Raw genomic sequence first — 27,017 nt, forward strand, 5'->3', positions numbered from 1 at the left:
GCGCGCAAGACCAGCCGCGGCGCGTCGACACAGAGCTGGGAAAAAGGCAAGAGTCGCCAGTTCGGTGTTCCGTGGCGGGAAACGCCCGTGTCCGTTGGGCGCACTGAGGGAGGCAGAAGAGTGGAGATGGCGGCGGCCGGGCGGCACCCACCCAAGACATTGAGAAAAGGTAGGGTTCCCCTCAGAAGTTTGCAGGGAACGGTAGGTTTGGCTACAATTCCCAGCACCCTTGACATACGGCTGTTCCCAATGTTATTTTTTGGGGTGGGGTGGCCTTTGGAGTTGGCTGTACCTGCCACAAAAAGAGCCCCGAAGTTAGCAGAAAACACAAAATTTAAAAAAAAAAACTCTTTGAAACTCTTCTTTCGTGTGGAAGCCGTTTCTGCTTTAGGGGTTTGAACCGCGTGTGCCAATGCGACTGGTGGTTGAAGGCCGTGGCAGCCCTGCAGTGTAGTCCCCTCGGCCCATAGTTGGGTATAGCATCGTCGTCCAAAACTTGCACGCAAGAGGATTCCGCTCAGGTAATCCGCTTTGGAATTAAAGAACCTTTTAATGAGGGTGGAAGAAGAAAGCGCAAAATATGGTCTGAAGCTCAATATCAAAAAAACGAAGATCATGGCCACTGGGCCCATCACCTCCTGGCAAATAGCAGGGGAAGAAATGGAGGCAGTGAGAGATTTTACTTTCTGGGGCTCCAAGATCACTGCAGATGGTAACAGCAGCCACGAAGTTAAAAGACGCCTGCTTCTTGGGAGAAAAGCAATGACAAACCTAGACAGCATCTTAAAAAGCAGAGACATCACCCTGCCAACAAAGGTCCGTATAGTTAAATCTATGGTTTTCCCAGTAGTGATGTATGGAAGTGAGAGCTGGACCATAAAGAAGGCTGATCGCCGAAGAATTGATGCTTTTGAATTATGGTGCTGGAGGAGACTCTTGAGAGTCCCATGGACTGCAAGAAGATCAAACCTATCCATTCTGAAGGAAATCAGCCCTGAGTGCTCACTGGAAGGACAGATCGTGAAGCTGAGGCTCCAATACTTTGGCCACCTCATGAGAAGAGAAGACTCCCTGGAAAAGACCCTGATGTTGGGAAAGATGGAGGGCACTAGGAGAAGGGGACGACAGAGGACGAGATGGTTGGATACTGTTCTCGAAGCTACCAGCATGAGTTTGACCAAACTGCGGGAGGCGGTGGAAGACAGAAGTGCCTGGCGTGCTCTGGTCCAGGGGGTCACGAAGAGTCGGACACGACTAAACGACTAAACAACAACAACAACAAATCCGCTTTGTGCCGCCGTACTGGGTTCCAGTTAATGCACATGTGGAGGCATTTCAAATGGTGAAAAACCAAAAATTCATCCTGGGAAATGATAGCTAACAAATGGAAAAGGATGTTTAAAACAAAGTTTGTAAAAAACAACAACCCCACAACCCTCATCCGTTAACTTTTCTGTTGAGGTCATGCTGACTATATACCATAAGTAGGGCCAGGAGGAGCCTGGGTTTCGTTTTCTCTTTCTAGCTTCCTTCTGGTGTGGACTCAGTGCTGCATTTACGTATAAGCTAAACAAGCTATAGTTTAGGGCCCCACTCTCTTGGGGGCCCCAAAAAAATTTAAAAGAAAAAAGCCCCTGGGTGTACATTTCCAAAAAATAAGATCAAAAACAAGTAAAGTAAAACCTACATACAGCAACAGTGTTTTGTGTTGTGTAGGCTCCTATTTGTTATGTGCAAATGACTTTAGATACCTATTAGGTACATAAATTACCATATAGCATGTAAAGGGTAAAGGGACCCCTGATCATTAGGTCCAGTCGTGGCCGACTCTGGGGTTGTGGTGCTCATCTCGCTTTATTGGCCAAGGGAGCTGGTGTACAGCTTCCGGGTCATGTGGCCAGCATGACTAAGCCGCTTCTGGCGAACCAGAGCACGGAAACGCCGTTTACCTTCCCGCCAGAGCGGTACCTATTTATCTACTTGCACTTCGTGCTTTTGAACTGCTAGGTTGGCAGGAGCAGGGACCAAGCAGCAGGAGCTCACCCCATCACGGGGATTCGAACCGCCGATCTTCTGATCGGCAAGTCCTAGGCTCTGGTTTAACCCACAGCCCCACCCACGAATAGCATATATTCAACACTAAAAACAGCAACAATTTGTTGTTGACAAAGCATAGCTGGACATATAAAGGGCCTCATTACCTTCAGTAGCTTAGGGCCTCATCAAACCTAAATCCGGTCCTGGGTGTTAATGTTTAGACTTACTGTAAGTTACTGTAAGTTTAAATTAAGTCTGCTGCAACTGGATTTCTTAAGGACAGTGCCAGTCCTGAATGTATTGGAATTGTGGCCATTTGCCTTCAGTAGCAGTACAGCTCTGCTGGATGAAATCTTAATTGCCTCTGGTCTATTTTGGGGGAATCCTGCAACATGTTTAAGTTTTTAATTAAAGGTTGTAATTAAGTTTAATTTTATACGTTGGAGTTCTGCTCCGGATCAATATTGAGTAGAATTCCATGACACTGATACTGTAATCAAACAGTCAGTCACACTTTCCCCACACAAAACAAATACATCTAATCGTAAATTCCCATCTTTTCCTACTAGCAGGGTGGGCAATTAGCTGCTGCTCAATAATAGGCTAAAACCTTGCATTTCTCCGCTGTTGTTTAGGTTCCCCCTAAAAACGGTGTCCAAATGAACTCAGAAACTGAGTTCTGTATGCGAGTCTACATGTTAGTAGTCTAGTGCTCCACTTCACGTGTTTTCAGTTTTCTAGATTCTCCCCCGCCCCCGCCCATCTTGGGCAGTTAAAAGGATGTCTTGACACTGCGGTGCATGCTGGGACGTGTAGTTTCTGTGTGGCTCTTCCTCCTTTGGTGAGCTGCCGGAACCGTGTCTAGAGACTTGCTATGCTTCTGCATCATGTGCCCTTAGACCATACCCTGGAAAGGGTTGCTGCAAGAAAAACTTTCGAGTACTTGGGAAAAAATATTATTAATGTAGATTTAACATATCTCTAACGGAAGCAGCAAACCTAGTTGTATATGGACACAGTGTAGCCCAAATATCTTATTAGGCCTATGTGAAGTAAAATTCGTTCAAAGCACTTTAGTAATAATAGTCAAAGCTAAATAGAAATAAAGTTTTAAGAACCATTTAAGCAAAGAGAGGCTAAAAATACTTACTGCATCTTAGTACAGTAATACCTCCGCGAACGTCCGCCTCGTCTAGCATCCATTCCGGCGAATGTCCGCGGCAAACCCGGAAGTACCGGAACGGGTTACTTCCAGGTTTGCCGCTCGCATATGCGCAGAAGCGCTAAATTGCACTTTGCGCATGCGCAGAAGCGCAAACTGCTCCGCGTGTGTGCACAGACGCGGCGCTTTGCCCTGCGTCCTTATCGTCTAGCGGCTGTGGCTCTGGAACGGATCCCGGTCGCAAAGAAGGTACGACTGTAATTGCAAAACCAGCATATTTCAGAACACTATGGGAAGGAAGAAAATTGATTTGGATCCCAATTATAAAAGACTGAAGTCTTTTATACTTTAGCTAATGGGGCCTCCTGCTGCAGCACAATTTCTGTTCTCATCCTGAAGCAAAGTTCTTAACCTGAGGTACTATTTCTGGTTTAGCGGAGTCTGTTCTCATCCTGAAGCGTATGTAACCTGAAGCGTATGTAACCCAAGGTACCACTGTAATAATAATAACAGTACCCAACCTATCTGACTAGGTTGCACCAGCAACCTGGGCGGCGTCCAACATATATAAAAACATACTAAAACATCACACATTAAAAGGATAAACTCCCAAAACACTCAGCGGCTAACTTAAAAAGCAACATTAGCAGACCACAACAAAAATCATACACTTTGCTGCTAAACTATTCTAGGAAAGCAGATGTACAAGCCCTCTTCCAGGGGTGCCCACAACTTTTTTTTCAGTTTAGGTGATACCTCCCCCACCCCCCACATAAAGATTTGAGCTGATTTGCTCTTGCGGGAGTGGAGAACCTTGTTATGATGGAGAGGTGCAATAGTTAAAACTCTGCTGGCCTGGGCTGCCAGCTCTAGAGCTGCTATTTATAGTTACCCTAAAATGTTGCTGACCTTGCCAGCACAGGGCTACTTGATATGTCTCAAGATCTGTAGGTGGCCGAGAGGAAAGGCTGCTGTGGCAGCTGACCAAGCGTAGCCCTTGGGTGGGTTAAGAAAGGACTTAGGGGAGGAGAGAAGACTTCTGCATACTTTGCCTCAGCTACCCAAATCTAGTGCCCCTGTTTAGCCTGAGCCCATGTATGTTTAAAAAGGTAAAGGTAAAGGATCCCTGACAGTTAAGTCCAGTCGTGAACGACTCTGCGGTTGCGGCGCTCATCTCGCTTTACTGGCCAAGGGAGCCGACGTTTGTCCGCAAACAGTTTTTCCGGGTCATGTGGCCAGCATGACTAAGCCGCTTCTGGCGAAACCAGAGCAGTGCACGGAAATGCCGTTTACCTTCCTGACAGAGCGGTACCTATTTATCTACTTGCACTTTGACGTGCTTTCGAACTGCTAGGTTGGCAGGAGCTGGGACCGAGCAACGGGAGCTCACCCTGTTGCGGGGATTCGAACCGCCAACTGTCTGATCGGCACAGCGCCACCAGCATCCCTTCATGTATGTTTACTTGGAAGCAAATCCCATAGTCAGTAGACTTTACTCTCAGGTAAACATGCTTAGGGCTGTTGTTGGGAGTACTTAACTAAAGCTTGCAAACCAGCCAGTTGCACTAGTAATTAGGAGCTGGTGCTTTGTGTTCTTGTGTACCAACTCCCCAGTCACACAACAACCACTGTTATCAAGGAAAAACTACCCTGGGATTTTAAAGGGGATTTCACGTTGGCAGTCTGAAATTTCTAACTGTGCTCAGAGTAGTTCTCTCTTTACCACTTTGGGTGAGGGGCTTCCAGACTTCTTCTTCTTTATGGTGCATGCATTTTGATTTGCCATGACAGTATTGGATTGTTTCTATGTGATTATATATAATAGTGCAAATGTTTCAGGGCTGGCCTGTTGCATCCTTTCTAATCAGGGCATGTCCTGTAGCTTCCTGTTGAAATCCTATAACTTTGCATACCACAATTTTTCCTCTTTATTTTTTGGAGGGGGGATGCTTTTGTTGTGCTGTAGCGAGCTAAGAGTAGGAAGGTGTCACAGAACCACTGATAAAGCAGAATGATGTGTGGATGATCTGTAATAATAATAATAATAATAATAATAATAATAATAATAATAATTTTATTATCTATACCCCACCCATCTTGCTGGGTAATGCGCAGCATGTTGCAGTCAATGGCATGTGGCAGAGTATGCCCACAATTAAAAAATAATAATAGCCTGGAGGTGTCTACAATGGTACCTTGGGTTACATACGCTTCAGGTTACAAACTCCGCTAACCCAGAAATATTACCTCGGGTTAAGAACTTTGCTTCAGGATGAGAACAGAAATTGTGCTCCGGCGGCGCAGCAGCAGCAGGAGGCCCCATTAGCTAAAGTGGTGCTTCAGGTTAAGAACAGTTTCAGGTTAAGAACGGACCTCCAGAACGAATTAAGTGTTTAACCTGAGGTACCACTGTATCTAATCTTAGTTTCTGATTGTACCTTTGTGTCTCTCCCAGCATGGCTTTCATTTTTTTAAAGAAGTGTTTTCTATTTCTTTTCCACCATAGAAATAGTGAAGGAGTCTAGCAGGAGCCAAATTTTATCTTCTTGGGTTTGTCTTCTGCATCAGTGTTCGCGCTTGCCAAATAAGTGTCATGTTGTAGCTGAGTTCATTGCAGGCATGGCGAGTTGTGTCGTTATTATGTGAGACAACACATGGTGAAAGTTGTCTGCTCCTCAGAGGAGAATAGGGTATTCTCAGTAGTTCCAAGTAGCGCCAGGTTTAGGATGATGCAGGCGGTTCCCCCACACATTAAGCCAAGACGAAGGGGCACGAAAGAATAATAACTGGATAGCTCAGTTGGTTAGAGCATGGTGCTGATCATACCAAGGTCTTGGGTTCGATCCCCGTAAGGGACAGTTGAATATTTCTGCATTGCCAGGGGTTGGACTAGATGATTCACAGAGTCCCTTCCAACTCTACAATTCTATGATTCTGTTGAGAAGATCCATAATAATGCAACTGTACCAAAATGATTTTTTTGTGAAAATAATATTGGTAGGCAGGCACCAGATTTCATCCTCACTCAGAGCACCATATTACCAAAGTCCACCCCTGTGCCAAGCCTCTGTACCAGCAAACCCCAGTAAATATTATACCTTCACTTACACTGGACCTGTCCCTTCTTAAAACTGAGAACAGCCCTTAACAGGCTGCTGTGCTGGCAGAACATAACTCCAAATGGCAAAGGGGAGACCTTTTTATAGCAACTGCAAAGGGCAGGGAGAGTGCCATGTAGACCTAGGAGACTTTCAAAGAGCAGCTCACCCAGTTTCAAGCTATACACAGTTTCTACCAAGTGACGTTTTCTGCTGATAGTACAACAGGGAACAACAAAAGGTTAGGGGTAACCACATGCAAAAGAGAGACAGGACACCTGTACCTTTATGGGAGGAACAATACACTCCCGTGATGTTAATGCTGCGAACTCCTCCATTGTAGGCTCAGGTTGAATATATGCGTAAATAAGCCATATATCATAAAGACATTATGCTCTCCGTGGTCCCTCATTCTAAGGAAACCGAACCCTGGAATCTTGCACTACTTGGAGGTTGGGGTGGTGTGAAGTTTGCCTGTTTCTTACACCTTGTTTTACTGAGGAAGGATGTGTGCATTCTGAATTTAAGTAATATTCTGCTAACATTGCCAAGTTACACAGTAGATGGTGCTGGAAGTTTGAATGCTGCAAAGCAAGTAGCACATTAGTGGTATTGGTTTTTAGGTACTGATAGCTGAGCTAAACCCATCCAGGGCCTTATGTCGGTCTGCAAAATGTTCAGCATCCAGACAGAGTTGCTGATTCTCCTAAATGGCCCCTTTCAGTCTAGGAACAGCCAGGTGTACTTCCATGGAGCACGTGGGGTCTGCTTATGAGTTGGCCTTAGAGCAGAGTTTCCAAACAGTGTGTTGTGACATGTTAGTGTGTTGGCAGCAGTGTGCAGGTGTGTCGCACGAATGCTCCCTGGTCTCCTCCCAGGGCTGGAATTTAAAGATGTGTGATGTGTGTCTCCTTGATAGTGCATTAGGCAGCTGGCAGAAAGAGCTGCATCCCGAGTTAAAATGCATTGATTGTGGAATCGAGAGAGCAGAGGTGATGAGCCACCAAATGGCTGGAACTTCTTTTTGAAGAGGAAGGGAAGCTGATATATGAGAAGATGGATAATGCTTCCTGGAGAAGGGTGCAGGTATTGATATTTGCGGATCCCTCCCATCTCCCCCAGTAGAGAATAAACCATGGGTAGGCAAACTAAGGCCCAGGGGCGGGATCTGGCCCAAATCGCCTTCTAAATCTGGCTCATGGATGGTCCGGGAATCAGCGTGTTTTTACATGAGTAGAATGTGCCCTTCTATTTAAAATACATCTCTGGGTTATTTGTGGGGCATAGGAATTCATTCATTCCCCCCCCCCCAAAAAATATAGCCTGGTCTCCCACAAGGTCTGGGGAGTGGGAAATAGGGTCCTCTCCCATCCTTCCAATTTATTTATCTTTAATTTAATTTTTCGGGGGCTGTCTGACTAGAAAGGTCACAGGGTGTCCAGTGATTCTGAGCATCTAATAAAAGGCACAGTGACTCTTGCCACATCAGCAGATTAAGTTGCTTGGGGGGTTGGGGGTTGGGAAGGGCTGGAAAGGTCACTCCAAAAGGAGGAAGGCAACTCAGCTGCAGCACTGGGAAAGCAAGTGCCTTGTGAAATGAGCAAAGTTTGCTTCACCCCATCCATCTTCAGCCCCCTAAAACTGAAGGATTATTCTGGCCAAGATGCCAAAGCCACCCCAAAACCACATACCCAGAATATTCCTAACATGCTGCTTCTGTTCTCATAATCAGCCGTACCTTTGTGCTGGCAGGATAGCTCGGTCAGTAGACGTTGGGCAAAAAAGATTCCTGCATTGCAGGGGTTGGACGATCGGTGTGGTCCCTTCTAACTTTAGAGTTATGTGTTTCTATGAAATCCCCCCTTCCCCCTTTCATTGTGTGCTGTGAAGTTCAGCCAGATCTTTGAAGAATGATAAACAACTAATCTGTATTATTTCTTGTTTCTCACTTTAATATCTGTTTTTCAAAAAGACAAATATTCACATTCAGGGCTACAGTTCCCATTCCCATGGATACCAGGGATGCTGAGGTCAAGCCTTGTCTGGGGAGAGAACCCTAGCAGCTACTTTTAAATCATGCCTGGGGTTCCTTGCATTCCAGGCATGGAGTAAAAAATAATAATACAGGCAACCTCCCATTTATGCAGGGGTTATGTTCTGAGGCACCGTGCATTTAAGTGAAATTGTGTATATTTGAAGAAGGCTGCAGACACCCTGTTCGTCCCCTTTTCGTGATTGTTTTCAGGTAACTTCTGGGTTTGAAGCGATGCATGTATGCACAGCCGCACACATATTGAACGTGCATAAATGGTGGTTTACCTGCAATCGGAATTTGCTTCCTGTCCCCTCTCCCAATTAATGACTTTAAACAAGCCCTTAAGGCAGGCAAAACTGACAGGGTTCAAGCCTGAACCCAGAGAAGTCAAAATCAAGTCGGAGAAATGTGACAGAGAAGAGGCAGAAGAAATTCTCTCTCTCTCTGCTCAAGAGAAAAGATAAAAGCCAAAGTTTGCCTGCTGTGTGTGCCGAGAAGTGGGATGCTCTGGAATCTAAGAAGAGCAAAACAAGAGACTGACTCAACATAGGCAACTTTTGTCCATTTAAGGTGAGATTGGTAAATGGCAGAAACTCCCTGGCAAAAGAGTTGGGACGGACCATCTCAAAAGGTGGTGGACTCTCCTTCACTGGAGGTTTTTAAACAGAGGTTGGACGGCAATCTGTCTGGGATTATTTAGCTGTGTTTCCTGCATTGCTGGGGTTTGGACTAGACGACCCTTAGTGTCCCTTCCAACTCCACTATTCTATGATTCTTTGATGAGTCCTCCCTTGTTTGCCCCGTGCTCTGTGTTGGATCCCTCTTCTCGTGTTGGGATGGCAGTGGGGAAACAGGAAGTCCTCCCAAACCCCTTCCTTTGTAGGAGCGAGACTGGAAGCCCATCAAAAGTGCTGAGGATGGTTTTGCAGGCACTTGATGAAGTCAGAGACAGGTTTGCCAGTGTAGCAGATCTCGTAGACAGCAGTGAAAAGAGGGAATCTGCAGTGGGGAGAAAAGACAGTAAATGAGATTTAACTCCCACACAGGTAGCAAAGCTTGCTAGGAAAATGAAAACTTGCAAAAGGGCGAGTTTGAGAAACCTGCTGTGACACTAGGAAGAGCATTGGAGGGACCAGTGATTTTCCTGTAAATAAAATATGGAATTTCATGAGGCCTTAGAGGTGTGGTGTTGCCCTGTACTTCTGGAAGTACAAATAAATAGGGTGGTGAGCTTCAGGCTGCAGTCCTTCACATACTAAACTTAAAGCAAGCCCCTCTGAACTCAGTGGGACTTACTTCTGAGTAGAGTTTTATATGTATACAGCCAGTTTTAATTGATGAGGGTTAAGGGCCACTGCAACAAACAAAAAAGACAAAAATTAAAGCTGGCACTTCTAGCCACAAGTGGTTGCTTTTGTTTATTAAATAGTCAGTTAATTCACATTTTCTTTATTATCTCAAAATAGACCTCCCATACTTAGATTTTGGTAACATGCAAATTTATTGAATTGGTGGATTGACTAATCAGTTCATCAGCCAATCCAAGAATTTGCAGACAGCCCTAGAAACAAGCCCATCGCTGATTATTACACCAATCCAATGGGTGCCAGTGCAGCATTCATATTGATGGCAAGCAAAACAGAAAAAAAAGGTCACATGGGACTCACTTGTCGACCAGATTCTTGCTCTTGAGGATGTGGTTCAGCTCTGCTGATGTCTGAGGGCCCTGCAGCTTCTGCCCATTGAGCATCTCCTTCTCTAGTTGCTCGATAGACTGCAAGATGCAAGACAGATCTTCAAGTATGACTGGCTGCATGGCATGGCCTTCCTCCCCAAGTTGGGTGAATCCTAGAAGGTTGATCCAGAGAAGGACATCCTTCTCTGTGCTTCTCTTTGGACATATCTTATCCCACACAAAGAGATTCAGATGCTGGACTCTCTGCCCTGGGGAACCTGCAAACCAGGGATGGGAAAACTATGGTCCTCAAGATGTTACTTGACTCCCATCAGCTCCAGGTATCATGGCAGGTCAGGGATGATGGAAGTTGTAGTCCAACCAACAGCTGGAGGGCCACAGGTTTCTCATCCCTGCAAACCAGCTCAGTGAGGTGTGTGCATATCTGTAGTAGGGATCTAACAGACTTTTCAGCATCTTTACCAACTACACATCCCATGACTCCTTGGGAGTAGTCACAGGTAAAAGGTAAAGGACCCCTGGATAGTTAAGCCCAGTCAGAGGTGACTGGGGTTGCTGTGCTCATCTCTCTTTCAGACCGAGGGAGCCGGTGTTTGACCATAGACAGCTTTCCGGGTCATGTGGCCAGCATGACTAAATCGCTTCTGGTGCAATGGAACACCGTGACTGAAGCCAGAGCGCACAGAAACTCCGTTTACCTTCCTGCCACAGTGGTACTTATTTATCTACTTGTACTGGCGTGCTTTCGAAATGCTAGGTTGGCAGGAGCTGGGACAGAGCAACAGGAGCTCACCCCATTGCATGGATTTGAACCGCCAACCTTCTGATCGGCAAGCCCAAGAGGCTCAGTGGTTTAGACCACGGCGCCACCCGCCCCTGGGAGAAGCCATGGCAGCGGCTGAAGTACAAAACCAGTTTAAATGTTCTTAGAATGTGTAAGATATCCTTGCTGGAGATGAAAACATAATATTTATTTATTTCCTGAAATCTATATATTCCTTGATTGTTGTTGTTTTCAAAAAAACAACAACTCAGCTACTGGCCAGGCCAGTATGCTTAGCTGTATCGAACAAGGCCAGCCTAAACCAAACCTCTCCTCTACACACAATATGCAAGTAGCTTCCCGGCATCCACTGCAACGAGTCCTGCAGCTTGCCTCTTAGATGTTGCTTTACTATGTTCCCAAAATACTGTTGCCCCAGGAAAGCATTTGCACCATCAGGCCTGCCCTGGTGTCAAGCTTTGCTAGTCCACCTTTCCTTCCCTGCAGTCATCTTGCAGATCTCGATTGCTGCTGCTTCCCAAATTTTGTGAAATACCCGGTGTTGACATCAAAACAAGCATTGCAACCAAGATTGAAGTCAAATGTCCTTGGCAAGGGATGTGGATATTTTGTGCAAACCCAACTGTCCCCCCCCCCCTCTCTTTAATGCCCAACTAGGATTTGAAGACAAGGATAGGAGTCTTCACTGCACTCTGGCTAGAATTACCCCCTGGAAGCCATTGGCTGGGAACTGTGCGGCTGTTGCTCTCATAGCAGCTGCCTGGAATCGAATAGCTCTTCAGTTTCCAAAACCATTTCCCCATGTACCTTTCAATAGGATTGTTTCATTGTACATTTTAATGATGGATGTTTGTATTTTAATGCGTGTGTGATTGGTGTCTCATCATTGCAAACTGATTAGAAGACTATTTTGGCATTAAAGCAATAAATAAACCACCATCATCATCATCATAAGAGAGGTGATTGGTCACCTCTCTTTGCCAGGCTAGAACAGGTCACATTCCTTTGGCTTTGCTGAAGCTTTTCAGCCTCCCACCTAACAGCTGACATTTGGGAAAGTTGCACCTCACCTGAGCAAGCCCCCAAGCTGCTGCAACTCCCACAAGCTAGAGAGGTGCTTGTGGAGAGCGCTTTAAGGTGCTTAGCTGAAGCACAGAAGGCTCCCCTCACCTCAACCTGAGCATCCCCTCAACAAGCTTCTGGTTCACAAGGAGAAGAGATGCTCTTTGGGCTCTGGAGTGGGTCTTCTGAGGGAGGTGTGTTCTGGAACCTTTTTGTGTCGGGGGAAAAAAGCATTGAATATAGAAAAATAATACTGGCCTCCCTTACAGAATTTTGAATTACCGATGCTTGAAGCACTCTAAGCACTGCATAAAGCGGGATTTTAAAAGTTCTGCGAAATACTGTCTTACTGCACTACAGTAAGAGTTTTCCTTGAGAGATATTTGACAACCCTAAAGAGCCCTATGCAAATGCTTACTTACCTTGCCGGTCTTGGCAAAAGCCTCTGCCACTTTTCGGTTACGGCCCCCATAGCAGGTGGTGATGAGGTCGGCAACCCCACAGCTCTCCAGGAACGTGGCAGAACTGACGGAGCCCTTGCAGAAGATTTTGGCGAAGTCGATCATCTCCATCAGGCCCAGGCGGATTACCGCTGCCTTGGTGTTGTCTCCAAAGCCCAACCCGTCGCAGAAACCAGCCCCGACAGCCACAATGTTCTAAGGAGGAAGAACATAGGTTGATAACCAAAAAGGCTCCAGCTGGCGCTAGCCTTGCAACTATTTAAGGCAGGGAGTTGACAGACCAAGCAGGGCTACAAATGATGGCTCCCATGAAAGGATGGCAGCAGAGATGGGTTCTATAGAAACCACCTCTCTCCAGCAAGCATATAATGTAAAGCGCATTTCATTGGAGAAGCTCCCATCAAGTCCCCCACCTGCTCCAGCTCCCTGGTGAGGCAGCATGGCTTCCCAAACAGTCATAACTTTATATCTAGAGTTGTACAGACTCTGTGTACACGTACGTATGTACTTGGGAGGTCAACAGAAGCTTTAGGCCAGGTGTGGGGGATCTGAGGCCCTCAAGATGTTGCTGGACTACAGATCCCATGATACCTGACAGTTGACCATGATGGCTGTGGCTTGCGGGAGTTGGGAACCCAACAACATCTGGAAGGCCACAGGTCTCCCATTCTTCTGTGCGATGCCATCGTGCCAACAGAGACCTCCTTTGGCAGCAAGCCACACCCCATGCGGAAGCTGCCAAACCGCTGGTAGCCTAGTTATTCCCACACCTTGAGGGCACCGCAGATTTCTACGGTGTCTGATTCTTGCACCACACTGATTCGGAAACACGGCGTCTGCATCAGCTCCTTCAGGATCTGTCCGTGCTCTAGGTTCTTGCAGCCTGCAAAGAGGTAAGACATGGGCATAAGTAGAAACGGCCTTGCTCCTTGCCTCTCTAAAGCCCAAGGGAGGAATTGGACTTCTCACTCTTCTGATGCTTCCATCAGTGGAAGCATTTCTGATTGCCACATGGAATGATGCCTCCACTCTCCCCACCCCCATGGCAACCAATGGATCTCTCATTTTTCCCTTCCCCAGGGTTATCAAAATTAGAAGTATAATTCTCAGACTCATGTATAATGGTGGGGGGGCTCCAAAAGAAGGGTTCCATGCTTTATAATGCTGCAGTGGTTCAACAGAAGGGGCATTTGTAACCGTAATTAACAAATAATACGACAAATCGGGGAAACACTGGCTGGGGAGGGGGCTGCACTGAAGGTGTCTGGAGGTGAATAGAGCTTGTTCCAGTTGCTCTCTGAAGAACCTGGAACTTCTTAACAAATCAGATACTCTTCTTTCCTCTTCTCTGCAGGGAGAGACTGTAGCTCAGCAGAAGACCACATGTTTTGCATAGCATTCAGTCCTTGCCACCTCCAGTTAAAATTGATCAGGTTAACAGGTGATTGCCGAAGAACTGATGCTTTTGAATTATGGTGCTGGAGGAGACTCTTGAGAGTCCCATGGACTGCAAGAAGATCAAACCTATCCATTCTGAAGGAAATCAGCCCTGAGTGCTCACTGGAAGGACAGATTGTGAAGCTGAGGCTCCAATACTTTGGCCACCTCATGAGAAGAGAAGACTCCCTGGAAAAGACCCTGATGTTGGGAAAGATGGAGGGCACAAGGAGAAGGGGATGGCAGAGGATGAGATGGTTGGACAGTGTTCTTGAAGCTACCAGCATGAGTTTGACCAAACTGCGGGAGGCAGTGGAAGACAGGAGTGCCTGGCGTGCTCTGGTCCAGGGGGTCACGAAGAGTCGGACACGACTAAACGACTAAACAACAACAACAGGTGAGAGGAAAGATCCATCTTTGCTCAAGACCCCTGGACAGCCCCTGCCAACGGGGAGTAGACAATACTGGGCCAGAGGGGCAAATACTCTATCCTGGAGCTTCGTATGTTCCTTTATGTAGTACAATAAAGCGCCCAAGACCAATTTTTCCTGTTGATGTATCTCCACATCCTCTCTGCCCTTTAATGCCCTGTGGAATGTCCTTCTGAAAATTGGCTGCCCATGGAAGACAATCTTACTCGGCTATGAGTGATCGCCAAAGAGGAAGAAGAAGCATCCTCTTTGTGCTGCTCCCCCTACTGGATCCAACCAAGAGTAGCAGGACAGTGGGCCATTACAGTCACCTCTAGCGATGGCCAAGAGCAGCTCTGCACTTTTACATGGCTGCACTTGCTGAGGTTCTTCCGTGTTTCCCTGCCACAGTTGTGTGAAGCGAATACAACCAATGTGCTTCCTTCAACATCCACATTCATGTGTTGGATCCACAGCTCAAGCAAGCCTAACCCCCTCAGGAATATGCATGCAGGTGTTTCAAGGACACCCTTTGCTCTGGATATGTAGTTAACTTGCTTAATTCCTTAAGTGGTGTGATGTATTTTAACCTAATCAATGTGATATATTTAAGCAAACTGAATCAAAGCTCCTTACAACTTTTAAAAAACTCACCACCACCACTCTACAACGGGTGAACAATGTAAGTCAGCAAAAAACAGAACAATCTAGTGAATAAAACAATCTCACAGCTGGGAGGCTCATATAAAAAGACAACATTTTCAGACCCTTCCGAAACCCCTGCAGTGTTATTAACATGACACAGATCTGACATACAGCAAGGGAGAGACGCCAGGGCTCTCTGTGTTCCCTTCCAAGTCCTTTCCACTTGCTGTGGGTCATACCTAGATCCCCATGGCCCACTGTAGGCAAGGGAGAAAGCTGAATGGCAGCAAGAGTAGAGAGCAATTCGGGCAGAGGAGACATACCGGTTTCCTCACATGCTGTAGTGGGTTTAAAACAATGTCCCTTGTGTCCGAGGTGAGATGTGGCAAAATCATACCATCTATGCCAGACATGGGGAACTTGTGGCCCTCCAAATGTTGCTGAGCTCCCAGCTCCCACCAGGCTCAGCTGTCATGGCTGATGGCCAGGGGGTGATGGGAGTTGTAGTCTGCAGCGTCTGAAGTGCCACATGTTCCCTATTCCTTGTCTATACTTGGTGAACCAAAGCCTCTAATGTACTATTGTGGAGCTGCTCTTGGACACAAGCTTCAGTAGGCCGAAGACATCTAGTGGTGGCACTGGTAAGGTAAGGAGGGACAGAAGACCTTGACAGAAGACAGAAGACAGAAGACATGAGCAGCCCACTTGGAGAGATTCTCACCGCCCAGCTAGCCATAGGAATAAGCTCAAATTCATTTACCAATGGTGGTCTCGCAGAACTTCTCGTCGGCCACCTCGTTGGCGATATTGGCCCCCATAAGCACACTCATTTCGATGCCAAGCTGCTCGCGGATGATGTCCGATATCAGCTTCAGACCATCGGGTCCTTCATCCACACCCTGGGATTCAACAGAACATGACGTGGTCAGTGGGGTAGCTCTTTGCTGAGATCCCTCAAGTAGCCCGTAGTCCTTCTGAGAGCATCCTTATCCCCCAAAGAGATGCAACAGCATACAATAGACGTTGTGGCTAGCGGTGGCTGCTCCCAGACTTTGCAACACCCTTCATAGAGAAAATGGACTGGCTCCCTCCTTGCTGTTGGACTTTCTTGTTCCAACAGGCTTTGGGGAACTGACTAGTTTTAAGGAAAAGGCTGGTAGAGCCAGTGTGGTGGTGTGGTTAAGAGCAGTGGACTCGTAATCTGGTGAACCGGGTTTGATTCCCCGCTCCTCCACATGCAGCTGCTGGGTGACCTTGGGCTAGTCACACTTCTTTGAAGTCTCTCAGCCCCACTCGCCTCACAGAGTGTCTGTTGTGGGGGAGGAAGGGAAAGGAGATTGTTAGCGACTTTGAGACTCCTTAGGGTAGTGATAAAGCGGGATATCAAATCCAAACTCTTGGTGCTGTGATGTTTTTATTGTAATTAAACTCATATATATATTGTGTATGTGTGTGTGTTTCTAACGATAGGTTTTTTCTATGTTTTTGGCTGTTTCTATTTTATCTATCCCCTTCATGGATCACTGCCTTGTCGTGGCGAAGGGGCTTGAATAACTCAGAGAAGCTATGAGCTATGCCGTGCAGGGCCACCCAAGACGGACAGGTCATAGCCGAGAGTTTAGACTAAATGTGATCCACCTGGAGAACAAACTGGCAAACCACTCCAGTATTTTGCCAAGAAAAAGGAGCAGCTTTGAGAAGTGAGAGTTTCCAAGGCATGCTCTGGTTCATGGGGTCACAGAGAGACAAACACAACTAAGACAACTTAACAACAAATTTTATCTATATAAGCTGCCTTACGTCCCAGTCTGGGGAAAAGGCAGCATACAATATGCCTACAACTTCTACAGTAATTTTGGGTGTTGGGAGCAGTAAAATTGGCTCAAGGGCTGGTGATCCCTCCTTTCGGCATGTGAGTATTAAATAAGAAGTACTCAGTCCAAGAACTTAGTATTTGCCTGAAGCTTCGAAGATACCACAAGAGTCAAAGAATACTTCCAGGAGCCTCAACAAGGAAGACTAAGCTTGCTGCAATGCTATCATCTGTTATATGCTATCTCAATAAATCACAGTCATTGATTAACCATAGGGAATTGGGTCCCATGCGGGTGTTCCCCACTCTCCCACAGGCTTTGCTTGACCCCGTTCCGTGTGTGTTTATCCTCCTCACACAACACACGCACCCAATTGCCTCTCAGCTCATCGAAGCAAACTCATGCAACCCGCCCCAGTTAGTTCCTAGGATGGTTGCATCTCCAGCCAGCCCCACCTTGCAGCTTCTCGGAACAGTCCAACCCTTAGTTCCAACTCACACCTTGATGAGTGAGACCCCAATCGCGTCCTTCTTGATATGGCCTTTCAGTTGGTCACAGAGCTTCCCAATAAATTGATGCGGCACTACAAAGATAAGGATGTCTGCATCAGCTGAAGCCTTCACCACATCTGGCACTGCCACCTGCAGCAGTTGGGGGCGGGTTGGAGAAAAGAAAGGCATCAACAACAAGTCTAGGCAGCTCAAGGGAGTAGGATCAATGAGAGCAAGGAAGGGTGATGGTGGTGGAAGAAAGGTTTGCAGCTCTTATAAGACACACATGCTCAACAAATCCTAGGAAATTCTACACTAGGGTAACCAAATGCCTTTGAAGAAAGCTGAATGTTTGCATAAATTACTTTCCAAAAAAACCCAAAGTCCTCTCTCTATATATTAAATTTTTCTGTTTTACAATCTAAAATACTCATTTTACATCCTTAAGATATCAGTGACTTCCCTTCTCTTTCCATGGTTCCATATCATAAATCCTTGCATAGTTTACAAAAACTATACCATTAAGTATTCCATTATTGCATCAACTTATTCACACTGTTGAATTTATCTTAATGCTGCCAGCGTTTTCAGCTGTACACAATTATTTTCCATACATTCAACAAACGTTTTCCAATCTTCTCTAAATGTTCTTCTTGTTCTCTTATTGTATAAGTTAAGTCTGCAAGTTGTGCATATTCTGGCAACTTAAATTGCCAGTCTTCTTTGGTTGGGACCTTCTTTGGCTGAGAAACCAGAGTCCTTTCTGTTGAGGATAATTCAGACTGAAATCCTCAGGTGTCAGGAAATATTATTTATGTATGCAACAACTGTGGCCCGTGTTTTGTTAGCCCCTAACTGAAAAATGAGCAAGGTCCTAACCAAAGAAGATTGGCAACTGCTGGGGCTGGTGGGAGATGAAGTTCAGCAACATCTGGAGCACCTAAAGCTCCTCACACCTGATTTAAGCAGAGATACGTGTGTGTGTACACTAAAGGACCGCTGGACGGTTAAGTCCAGTCAAAGGTGACTGGTTGCGCCACTCATCTAGCTTTTCAAGCTGAGGGAGCTGGCGTTTGTCCAGAGACAGCTTTCTGGGTCATGTGGCCAGCATGACTAAGATGGGACAGAGCAACGGGAGCTCATCCATTGCAGGGATTCGAATTGCCGCCCTTCTGATCGGCAAGCCCAAGAGGCTCAGTGGTTTAGACCACAGTGCCACCTGCTAAGTATTGGAGAGGGAGGGGGCATGGGGAAGATATTATTAAAAAACAACATAAAAGGCATTTGAACCCTGTGCTCAATGAACAAGACTTGCCTAGTGTAACATCTAATCTCTCTGCCATCTCCCAGCATGTGTTTTTATTGAGTGGGCTTTTTGACACACTGTTAGCACTGGGAAATGTTAGCAGGCAGAGAGAAGGTTATTTATTACTTTTGTTGCCAAGGCAACTTGTTCCTTGATCTTCATTCTCCTGGAAGAGGCGCAAGCCAACCCTGCTGTGCTCCTCTGGGTCTGACAGGAGGATGGAGGCCCAGGGAAATTACTACATGGGCCTTGAAGACCCTTCCAGGCTTGACACAAATAATCCATTGTCAGTTGATAGTAATCTGTATACCATAGCTCACCCAAAAAGGTTACACAATTTGCTTTTACAGCAAAATTAAAATCAAAGGTCACAAAAATAGCAGGAGGACACACACACACAAAATAAAACCATATAAACAACAAAACAGTGGCTAAAATAAAGTGGTATGAACTAAAGCAGTGGTAGCTGGTCAACAGAACTTAATCAATGGTTAGCAAAGGCAATCGGAAATAAAAACTCACGCAGAAAAACGGCAGCAGAGAGGAGTCTGTGTAGATCTCTCAGATCTACTTTGGAGCCACGACTGAAAAGGCCCTGCACATGAGATGGTTTTGGAGCAGCAGGATTCCATCAGAAGATCTAACTTGTCGGGGGGGGGGGTGAGATACATGGGAGAAGCAACTCCCTGAGATGTACCTTTATTGGCCACCTTGTTTGTTTGCTAAGAACTCCAGAAACTATTGCATGCCTATAGATGCATTTCCCTGAAACAGCACATTTGGAATCAACGAATACACACATCAGTCCCACAGTCAGAATCGGGAACTATTTGTTCTTTGAATTACATGCAGAGTACGGCAGTGGGTTTGACTTCCTAAAAGCAACGCCATTTTCCTCCTACCACTGGCTAGGATTTGGCACGTGTAACTATGTTAAGCACACAACACATATGCTAAAGTATCCCAGTAGAAAGCTGATGAAACAGGAATGGAGTCTCATTCAATTGGGAACTTGGCTTTGGCTAGCACCGGGAGACCAAAAGGGAAAATTGGAGATAGCTCAAAACACACAGGTCCTTCCCAAACAGTGGCCAGTCTCACTGCTGACTGTAGATTTCATGTTTGAATGCTTAGGTAAAGGTAAAGGTACTCCTGACCATTAGGTCCAGTCGTGGACGACTCTGGAGTTGCAGCGCTCATCTCGCTCTAGGCCGAGGGAGCCGGCATACAGCTTCTGGGTCATGTGGCCAGCATGGCTAAGCCGCTTCTGGAGAACCAGAGCAGCGCACGGAAACGCCGTTTACCTTCCCGCCGAAGCAGTACCTATTTATCTACTTGCACTTGACGTGCTTTTGAACTGCTAGGTGGGCAGGAGCTGGGACCGAACAACAGGAGCTCACCCCATTGCGGGGATTCGAACCGCCGACCTTCTGATCGGCAAGTCCTAGGTTCTGTGGTTTAACCCACAGTGCCACCCGCGTTCCTATAGTTTGAATGCTTACTCCTGCTCAAAGCTCCCCTCCAATAGGAAGAAGCCTAATCTGCATCTTGTTCATCCTCAAGAGAGAGGTTAAAAACTGGCCAGCCTATTAGCAGACAAACTGCTTCTCCATCCGGTACTTCAGAAAGTTGCCCCCTTTAAAACCAACTGGCCATTGTTATTTCTGGGCCGCATTTGACATGTGATTCTTCCTCCCCACGTCCCCCTATAACCTTTCAATGTGTATCCCACACTGTACATTTTCAGGTAATGAAGTTGGTGCAAGTTTTCAAGAAGTCAGAAAGCATGAAATGCTCCAACAAAAGAGTCCTTTGTTCAGAGTTATGTGGGAGGGAATAAGCAAGATTCTCAACATTCAGCATGTTCCAGCCAAATCTTAAGCGCGTCTCAAGTCCTCACAAATTGTAAAAGAGGATATATTTGAACACTTGCTTTCCTCTCCTCTTGAAACCAACGGGAGTTAGTTTAGCTTAAGTCCACTCCATTCCCCCAGCAAGAGACCAACTTCAGCTATTGGGAATCCCATAATTTATTTTGGCCTAGTCTAGATACATGTACTGCAACAGATTGACAAATACTTCCCATTGTCACAGTCAGGGACATACATTGTTAAGTACACGTTTCTTGGCACAAGTCTATGGCATATATTTATGTGCATATGCTAATTTGTATGTGTAAATGCAAATTCAGGACAAATATCAAGGGGGGAGCTTTTCTGCTGCCGGGGCTTACAGATGCATGCACGCATTACACTCAAAGAATCATGTCATTTGTTAAGGTTTCTGAGAAGTGTAGCTATGTGAGGGGGGAAACTACAGTTCCCAGAAATCTTAGTGGCGCACGTGCTTGAAATTTTGGGTTTGAACACAACTCAAGGCAAATATGGAGGTGCCATTAAAGTATGGGAAAATGTGCTTTGTTTGGTTTCATTCATTTCTGGATCCCCATGGTTGATGCTTCTTGGATTTTCTGCAACAGGCACCCAAGTAGGTTTCCAAGCACAATTCAAAGTGTTTAAAATTTAAAGCCCTAAACGGCCTCGGCCCAGTATACCTGAAGGAGCGTCTCCACCCCCATCATCCAGCCCAGACACTGAGGTCCAGCACTGAGGGCCTTCTGGCGGTTCCCTCACTGCGAGAAGTAAAGTTACAGGGAACCAGGCAGAGGGCCTTCTTGGTAGTGGCGCCTGCCCTGTGGAACGCCCTCCCAGCAGATGTCAAGGCAATAAACAACTATTTAAAGTAAAATAGTTGTTTATTGCCTTGACATCTGCTGCGAGTCTTTTAAAACTGAAGGCGACCCTGTTTAGGGAAGTTTTTAATGTCTGACGCTGTATTGTTTTTAATATTTGGTTGGAAGCCGCCCACAGTGGCTAGGGAAACCCAGCCAGATGAATGGGGTATAAATAATAAATTTTATTATTGTTACTGTTACCTTGAGGCTGTTTTTGACCTTTTGAAAGGCTCTAGGCTGACTTGCAAGCACAGAGAGGCAAGTGACACATTGGGCCAGCCTGGAATACAGCTGCTACGCTGTCCACACATTGCTTCCCTTCTCTCCCCCCCCCCCCCAGCTTCTGAACTCACCACATTGGGGGGCAGCTTGTGGCCTGGCAAGTACTTGACGTTCTCGTGCTGCGTGTTGATGATCTCCGTGAGTTTCTTGCCACCAATTTCCTCCTCAAACACCCACATGTTGACTGTGGTGTCAAACTTGTCCAGCTTGGCTGCATTGCTGCCCACAATCTTGGCAATAGCCGAACCCCTGCAGGGGGAGGAGAGAAAGAGTGTGTATGCAAGGCTGAGAAAGAGTGCAACCATCAGTAGTTGAAAGTCCTATCTCTCTAGCAGGTTATTTCATTTGTACACTGCCCAAAGGCTCCCAAAGCAGCAAAGAGCATATAAATACAAAAGAATGATCTGACAAATACGGTACATCCAACAGCATGAATCAACAAAATCACCCACCAAACACACTGAGTGTGAATTCATGAACTGCATTCATGCTCTCGCCACAGCTCCCCAATTTTCCACTGTGCACTTGGATTCTGTATTAGCACACATTCCCCCTTCCAGCATCTCACCCAGGAGCAAGCCTACAACTGATCACCCAGTGGGTGTCTTCACCCTCATCACAACCCTAATAAATAATAAAATAAAGTAATAATAATAATAATAATAATAATAATAATAATAATAATTTATTTATACCCCACCCATCTGTCTGGGTTACCTCAGCCACTCTGGACAGCTCTCAACAGAATATTAAAAACACGATAAAACATCAAACATTAAAAACTTCCCTAAACAGGGTTGCCTTCAGATGTCTTCTAAAAGTCAGAGACAGTCATACCTTGGTTCTCGAACTTAATCCATTCCAGGAGTCAGTTCGGCTCCCGAAACCATTCAAAAACCAAGATGCGGATTCTGCTTGGCTGCAGGAGCTTCTTGCAGTCAAGCGGAAGCTGTGTCGGATATTCGGCTTCCAAAAAACGTTTGCAAACCGGAATACTTACTTCTGGGTTTGTGGTGTTCAGGAGCCAAAACGTATGAGTACCAGGGCGTTCAAGAACCAAGATACGACTGTAGTTCTTTATTTCTTGACATCTGATGGGAGGGCGTTCCACAGGGCGGGAACCCAAATGGTGTGGCCCAAATGGATAATGTCCTGGGTCAACCCCACTGTGGCTGACCCATCAGTAGCAACCCACCGCCAAGTGCGACCATCAGTGTTATGTACTGAGTTGAATAGGATCCAAAAGGCAGCAGTCTGATTGGTCCTAGAACAATAGGATTCAGAATGCAGCAGTCTGATTGGTCCTAGAACAATAGGGTCCAGAATGCAGCAGTCTGATTGGTCCACAGGAGCCACCCAATCCAGCTCCAGGTGGAAGTGAATCGCAACCTGATTGGCCTACAAGTGAATCCCGGAATTAGCCAATCACGTGGGGCCCATTGTGTAAATAATGTATATAAAGCAGACGTTCTGGGGAAACTTTCATTCCTCCTCACCACTATGAGCTGAATAAAGAGCATGAAATCCACTCTCGACTAAAGAGGCTTCGCCTGCAAACCAGTTCCTTATGGCTTCTCTAACATGGCACTGCCAGGCTATAGGAAAGGCCCTGCTACAGCCACCAACTGTCTCAAACACCTCAGTCACTGTTGTTCACAAAACTTTGTGCCCCTCCAAATCTTCCATAACGTTTCCAACCCTGGCCCCCAAAGGGCAACACACAAAAAACAACTTTGCAATGCTCAAGTCATTACGTTTGCAACGGAGGCTTGTAACGCACGCATTCGGCAGGCTGCTGTTCACCCAGTTGCAGAAAGAAAAAAATACTTGGGGATGCCAAGGTTAGTATCCACCTTCCAACTTGCAGAAGTCCTACTACTGTTAGCTGCCTCCTCTCACAAGTCAATGGCAGCCTCCAAGTTAATAGAATCCCCTTGGAATCCAGCTACCAAAGTGGCAAAGTTCTTGGGGAGGGTTGGCCTCAAGTTCCCAGCCGGCTTCATAGTTCGGATCACAGAGTGTGCTGTGGTGCTGTGGCTTTAAAGGTAAAGGGACCCCTGACCATTAGGTCCAGTCGTGACCGACTCTGGGGTTGTTGCGCTCATCTTGCTTTATTGGCTGAGGGAGCCGGCATACAGCTTCCGGGTCATGTGGCCAGCATGACTAAGCCGCTTCTGGCGAACTAGAGCAGTGCACAGAAATGCCATTTACCTTCCCGCCGGAGTGGTACCTATTTATCTACTTGCACTTTGAGGTGCTTTTGAACTGCTAGGTTGGCAGCAGCAGGGACCAAGCAACCGGAGCTCACCACGTTGCAGGGATTCGGACCGCCGACCTTCTGATCGGCAAGTCCTAGGCTCTGTGGTTTAACCCACAGTGCCACCCGCATCCCAAGAATCCCCCTTATTCTTCTGTTTAAATTCTAGCTAGGCACTAGGATGGGATGGGATGGGATCAGAATACATGGATTGGGGGGGGAGGGGAATTGTGAAGAAATAGAAATGGAAGCAGTGCATAATTGGGACTATGGAATTCACTAGCACAAGATTTAGTGACGCTCACCAAATTGGAAGCTTTTAAAAGAGGATTAAAAGCCATAACGGCTGTGATGTGATGCTGAATGGCAGCTGCTGGGGAACGAAAGTGGGGTGAGGTCTCTTGGCTCCCCTGTATGTGTTTGGCTAGGGTTCGAAGCACAAAGCTGGACTGGACAGGCCTTTGGTCTGTTCCAGCATCACTCTTCTTAGGCATTTGCTTTCCAAAGTATTGAGATAGAAGAACCCCATAAAGTCAAACCCCCTAAATTGATTTTAGATTTTATTGTTATTTACACTTTATACCGTATTTTATGCTGGGGTTTTTTTGTAGCATCAATTAAGTGTTTTAAATTTGTCGTGAATGCAATAACTCTTTACTGCTCCAACACACCAGTTTCTGGTATATTGCCTAATGACTAATAGGCATGGATAGCTCCCCATGGATTTCTCTAATCCCCCTTTGAGCTTCTGGCTATCACCACACCCTGTTGAAGCAACTTAGGTGTGTGTTATGTGAACTAGTACTTTCCTGAATCTATGTGCATTACACGCTTAAAGGCCTCTTTAGAGAAGCTTGGTTCCTCCCCCTCTTTCCAAGGAGGTGTGCAATTCTTCAGTGTACTACCACACTGTTCGTGTAATGACACCAGTCAGCTAAATTATAATAGTAAGAAACCAAGAGGAAGAGTCTAGACCAGCCTTCGGCAACCTGGGACCATTCAGATGTTTTGGACTACAAATCCCATCAGCCATAGCCATCAAGCTGTGGATGATGGGATTTGTAGTCCAAAACCTAGGAAGAACACTGTGTTGGCGAAGTCTGGCCTACAAACATGCATCTCCAAATGCACAAACAGGTACAAATCTCTCACATTAGCATTATAGGCTTTCACTTGTGCTTAGGAGAGAGAAGAATTTAAACAAGATTGCTGATTATAACTAAAACCCCTACATATGCAAACAGAGGTGCCCATGGAGAGACTTGCTCTTGGCTTATAGAGTTCCAACTCTTGAAGCTGGAAGCCTTCCCACCTTGCTCCTGATGTGTCGAGGAAATGCACTGAGGTCACTCTGTAGTAACCCTCCAGCGCATGTCCAAATATGCACTCTGCACATGCCCCAAAAGATACATGCAAGTATTCCTATGTTGCACAGTCAAGCTTTAGCACTGAAAGCCAGTTCCGGGACTAGTCTCTGACATATCCTGGATGGTAATAATAATAATAATAAGAGCAGCTGCAGGACATTAAAGCACCGAAACAACCAAGCAGAGCCACGAAGGCATTGCCTCGCAGCGCGCAGAGCTTCTTTTCGAGAGAGTGATACTAACAAGAGGCTCCAGAAATAGACTCAAGTCAGGGGCGCTCTCTCCTCGAGCACTAGGGGGCTCCTTCCCTCTCCCTCTGCCCCCCTGGCAAGCAAACCACGACATGGCAGAAAGTCTCACCAGAGGGAAAGCGAATCTGGCTGGCACCTGTTCCTACCACTGCCATTTATTAACCCGAAGGTTAAGGGCGCAACGAACTTGGGATAGCTCAGACGGCACAGCAGGAGACTCTGCATCTCGGGGTTGTGAGCCCCACGTTGGGGGTGCTAACTTGAATAAAATATTGGGGTGGAGAGACCAGGTAAGCCCCAACCCACATAATTGATCGCATAAGACGGCACACTATTTGAATGGCAATGCTCATCAACTGGGGGGGGGGGTTGCGCGTCCCCTCAAATATTTTATTGCGGGGCCTGAAGGGACTTCGGCCCCCAGGTGTTGGCTGCTATGGTTCAAGTTGCTGAGGGATCGAGGGCAGCGCTCGCTTTAAGCGACTTGTTTTTTTAATAATAATAATAATAATAATAATAATAATAATAATTTATTGTATATACCCCACCCATTTGACTGAGTTTCCCCAGCCACTCTGGGCGGCTTCCAATCAAGTGTTAAAAACAATACAACCTTAAATATTAAAAGCTTCCCTAAACCGGGCAAAGCAATAGCCCCCCACCCCTCTCACTACCACCTTCAGTCCTGGCCGGCACTGGACGGGGCGGCGGAGCGGCGGAGCGGCGAAGCGGGGGGGGGCAGAAGTCGAGAGCCCCACACATCACAATGAGCAACAGGAGTCAGCTTTCAGCCCCGTCCCCCGAAAAAATGCAAAGAAACGACCCCGCTCGGCTGGGCTGGCATGCAAGAGGGTCGAGCGAAGAGGCGCTGCCGTCGTGCAAAGGAGGCTCGGCGCTCGCGAGCCGCGAGTGTCCTAACTTGAGCGTCCTAACCTGAGCCGCGAGTGTCCTAACTTGAGCGTCCTAACCTGAGCCGCGAGTGTCCTAACTTGCAGCGCCTCCCCCGCAGCTGCAGCAGCGCTGCCTCCCCCCCCCCCACGCGCGCCCCCCTCCGCCCACGCACCAGTTGCCGGAGCCCACGATGCAAACTTTCTTGCCTCCCATCGCGGCGGACTGTCAGCAGGCTGCGCGCTCGCTGGCTCGCTCCCACTCGCTGCCGCCCCGTCGGAGAGGCATTATAAACTCCGCCGCGCGGCCCCGCCTCGCGTCCCGGGCGCACCCTTTCCTCGCCGGAGCGGATCAGAGCAGGGAGGACCCTTGACGGGGTGGCGGGGAAGAGACGGAGGAGGCCAGGCCCTATGGGGGCTCCGGGGAGGGGGGGGCGAGAGACGAGAGGTCCTGCCTGACCCGGACTCTCTCTGCGCACCTGAGCTGGCTCCGCAGGTGCGCGTTTCCGCCTTGAAATCCGCCAGGCAGTTTTGGACGGGTAGCTTTCTCCCCGTGCTGCTCGTGTGAATGAACGACCTTGGAAATTAGGGGGTTGAATCAATAAGCGGACGCCTTCATTAGTTTGACAAGCGTAGGAAAGGAACAAAGCCAAGGCTTGAAGAAAGTCACACAGGTTTAGGATCTCTGCGGTCCTGAGCTTGCTTCGGAGTACAAGTGTAGGACTGCATGGTAAAAAAATGCCATTCCAAACAGGCAGTGCCGCCCTGACCATGTCTACTCAGAAGTAAGCCCACTGAATC

General features: G+C 47.0%; 1 protein-coding gene and 1 long non-coding RNA gene across 3 annotated transcripts; one reads left to right on the forward strand and one right to left on the reverse strand.

Annotated features, from left to right (window-relative positions):
• On the forward strand, nt 1-16,274 carry LOC310755758. The gene is made up of 2 exons (XR_014544516.1): nt 1-169; nt 13,690-16,274. It is a non-coding gene; the product is annotated as an uncharacterized lncRNA (long non-coding RNA).
• On the reverse strand, nt 8,229-26,692 carry GPD1 (glycerol-3-phosphate dehydrogenase 1). Of its 2 annotated transcripts, XM_083598895.1 has the most exons (9): nt 25,024-25,122; nt 23,209-23,249; nt 21,526-21,703; nt 17,142-17,282; nt 15,588-15,726; nt 13,106-13,218; nt 12,297-12,530; nt 10,000-10,106; nt 8,229-9,331 (listed from the first exon to the last, which is right to left on the reverse strand). In XM_083598895.1, the coding sequence occupies exons 1-9, from the start codon at nt 25,105-25,107 to the stop codon at nt 9,235-9,237; spliced, it is 1,134 nt and encodes a 377-aa protein (XP_083455021.1). In that variant the 5' UTR covers nt 25,108-25,122; the 3' UTR covers nt 8,229-9,234. The 2 variants fall into 2 exon arrangements, with proteins under 2 accessions (XP_083455021.1, XP_083455022.1); XM_083598896.1 differs by lacking the exons at nt 23,209-23,249; nt 25,024-25,122 and adding an exon at nt 26,393-26,692.
• Between the last annotated feature and the right edge of the window lie 325 nt (nt 26,693-27,017).

This window comes from Podarcis filfolensis (genome assembly GCF_964270895.1).
Source record: "Podarcis filfolensis genome assembly, chromosome: 2".
In the NCBI taxonomy this organism is placed as follows: domain Eukaryota; kingdom Metazoa; phylum Chordata; class Lepidosauria; order Squamata; family Lacertidae; genus Podarcis; species Podarcis filfolensis.

Excerpts from the sequence above, each read along its gene's own strand:
- GPD1 (XM_083598895.1), bottom strand. The coding sequence starts at position 25,107 with ATGTGCAGAGTGCATATTTGGACATGCGCTGGAGGGTTACTACAGAGT. Across the intron at positions 12,531-13,105 it reads AAATCTGCGGTGCCCTCAAG|AACATTGTGGCTGTCGGGGC; the intron begins GTGTGGGAATAA and ends CTTCCTCCTTAG. Across the intron at positions 9,332-9,999 it reads AGCAAGAATCTGGTCGACAA|ATTCCCTCTTTTCACTGCTG; the intron begins GTGAGTCCCATG and ends TCCCCACTGCAG.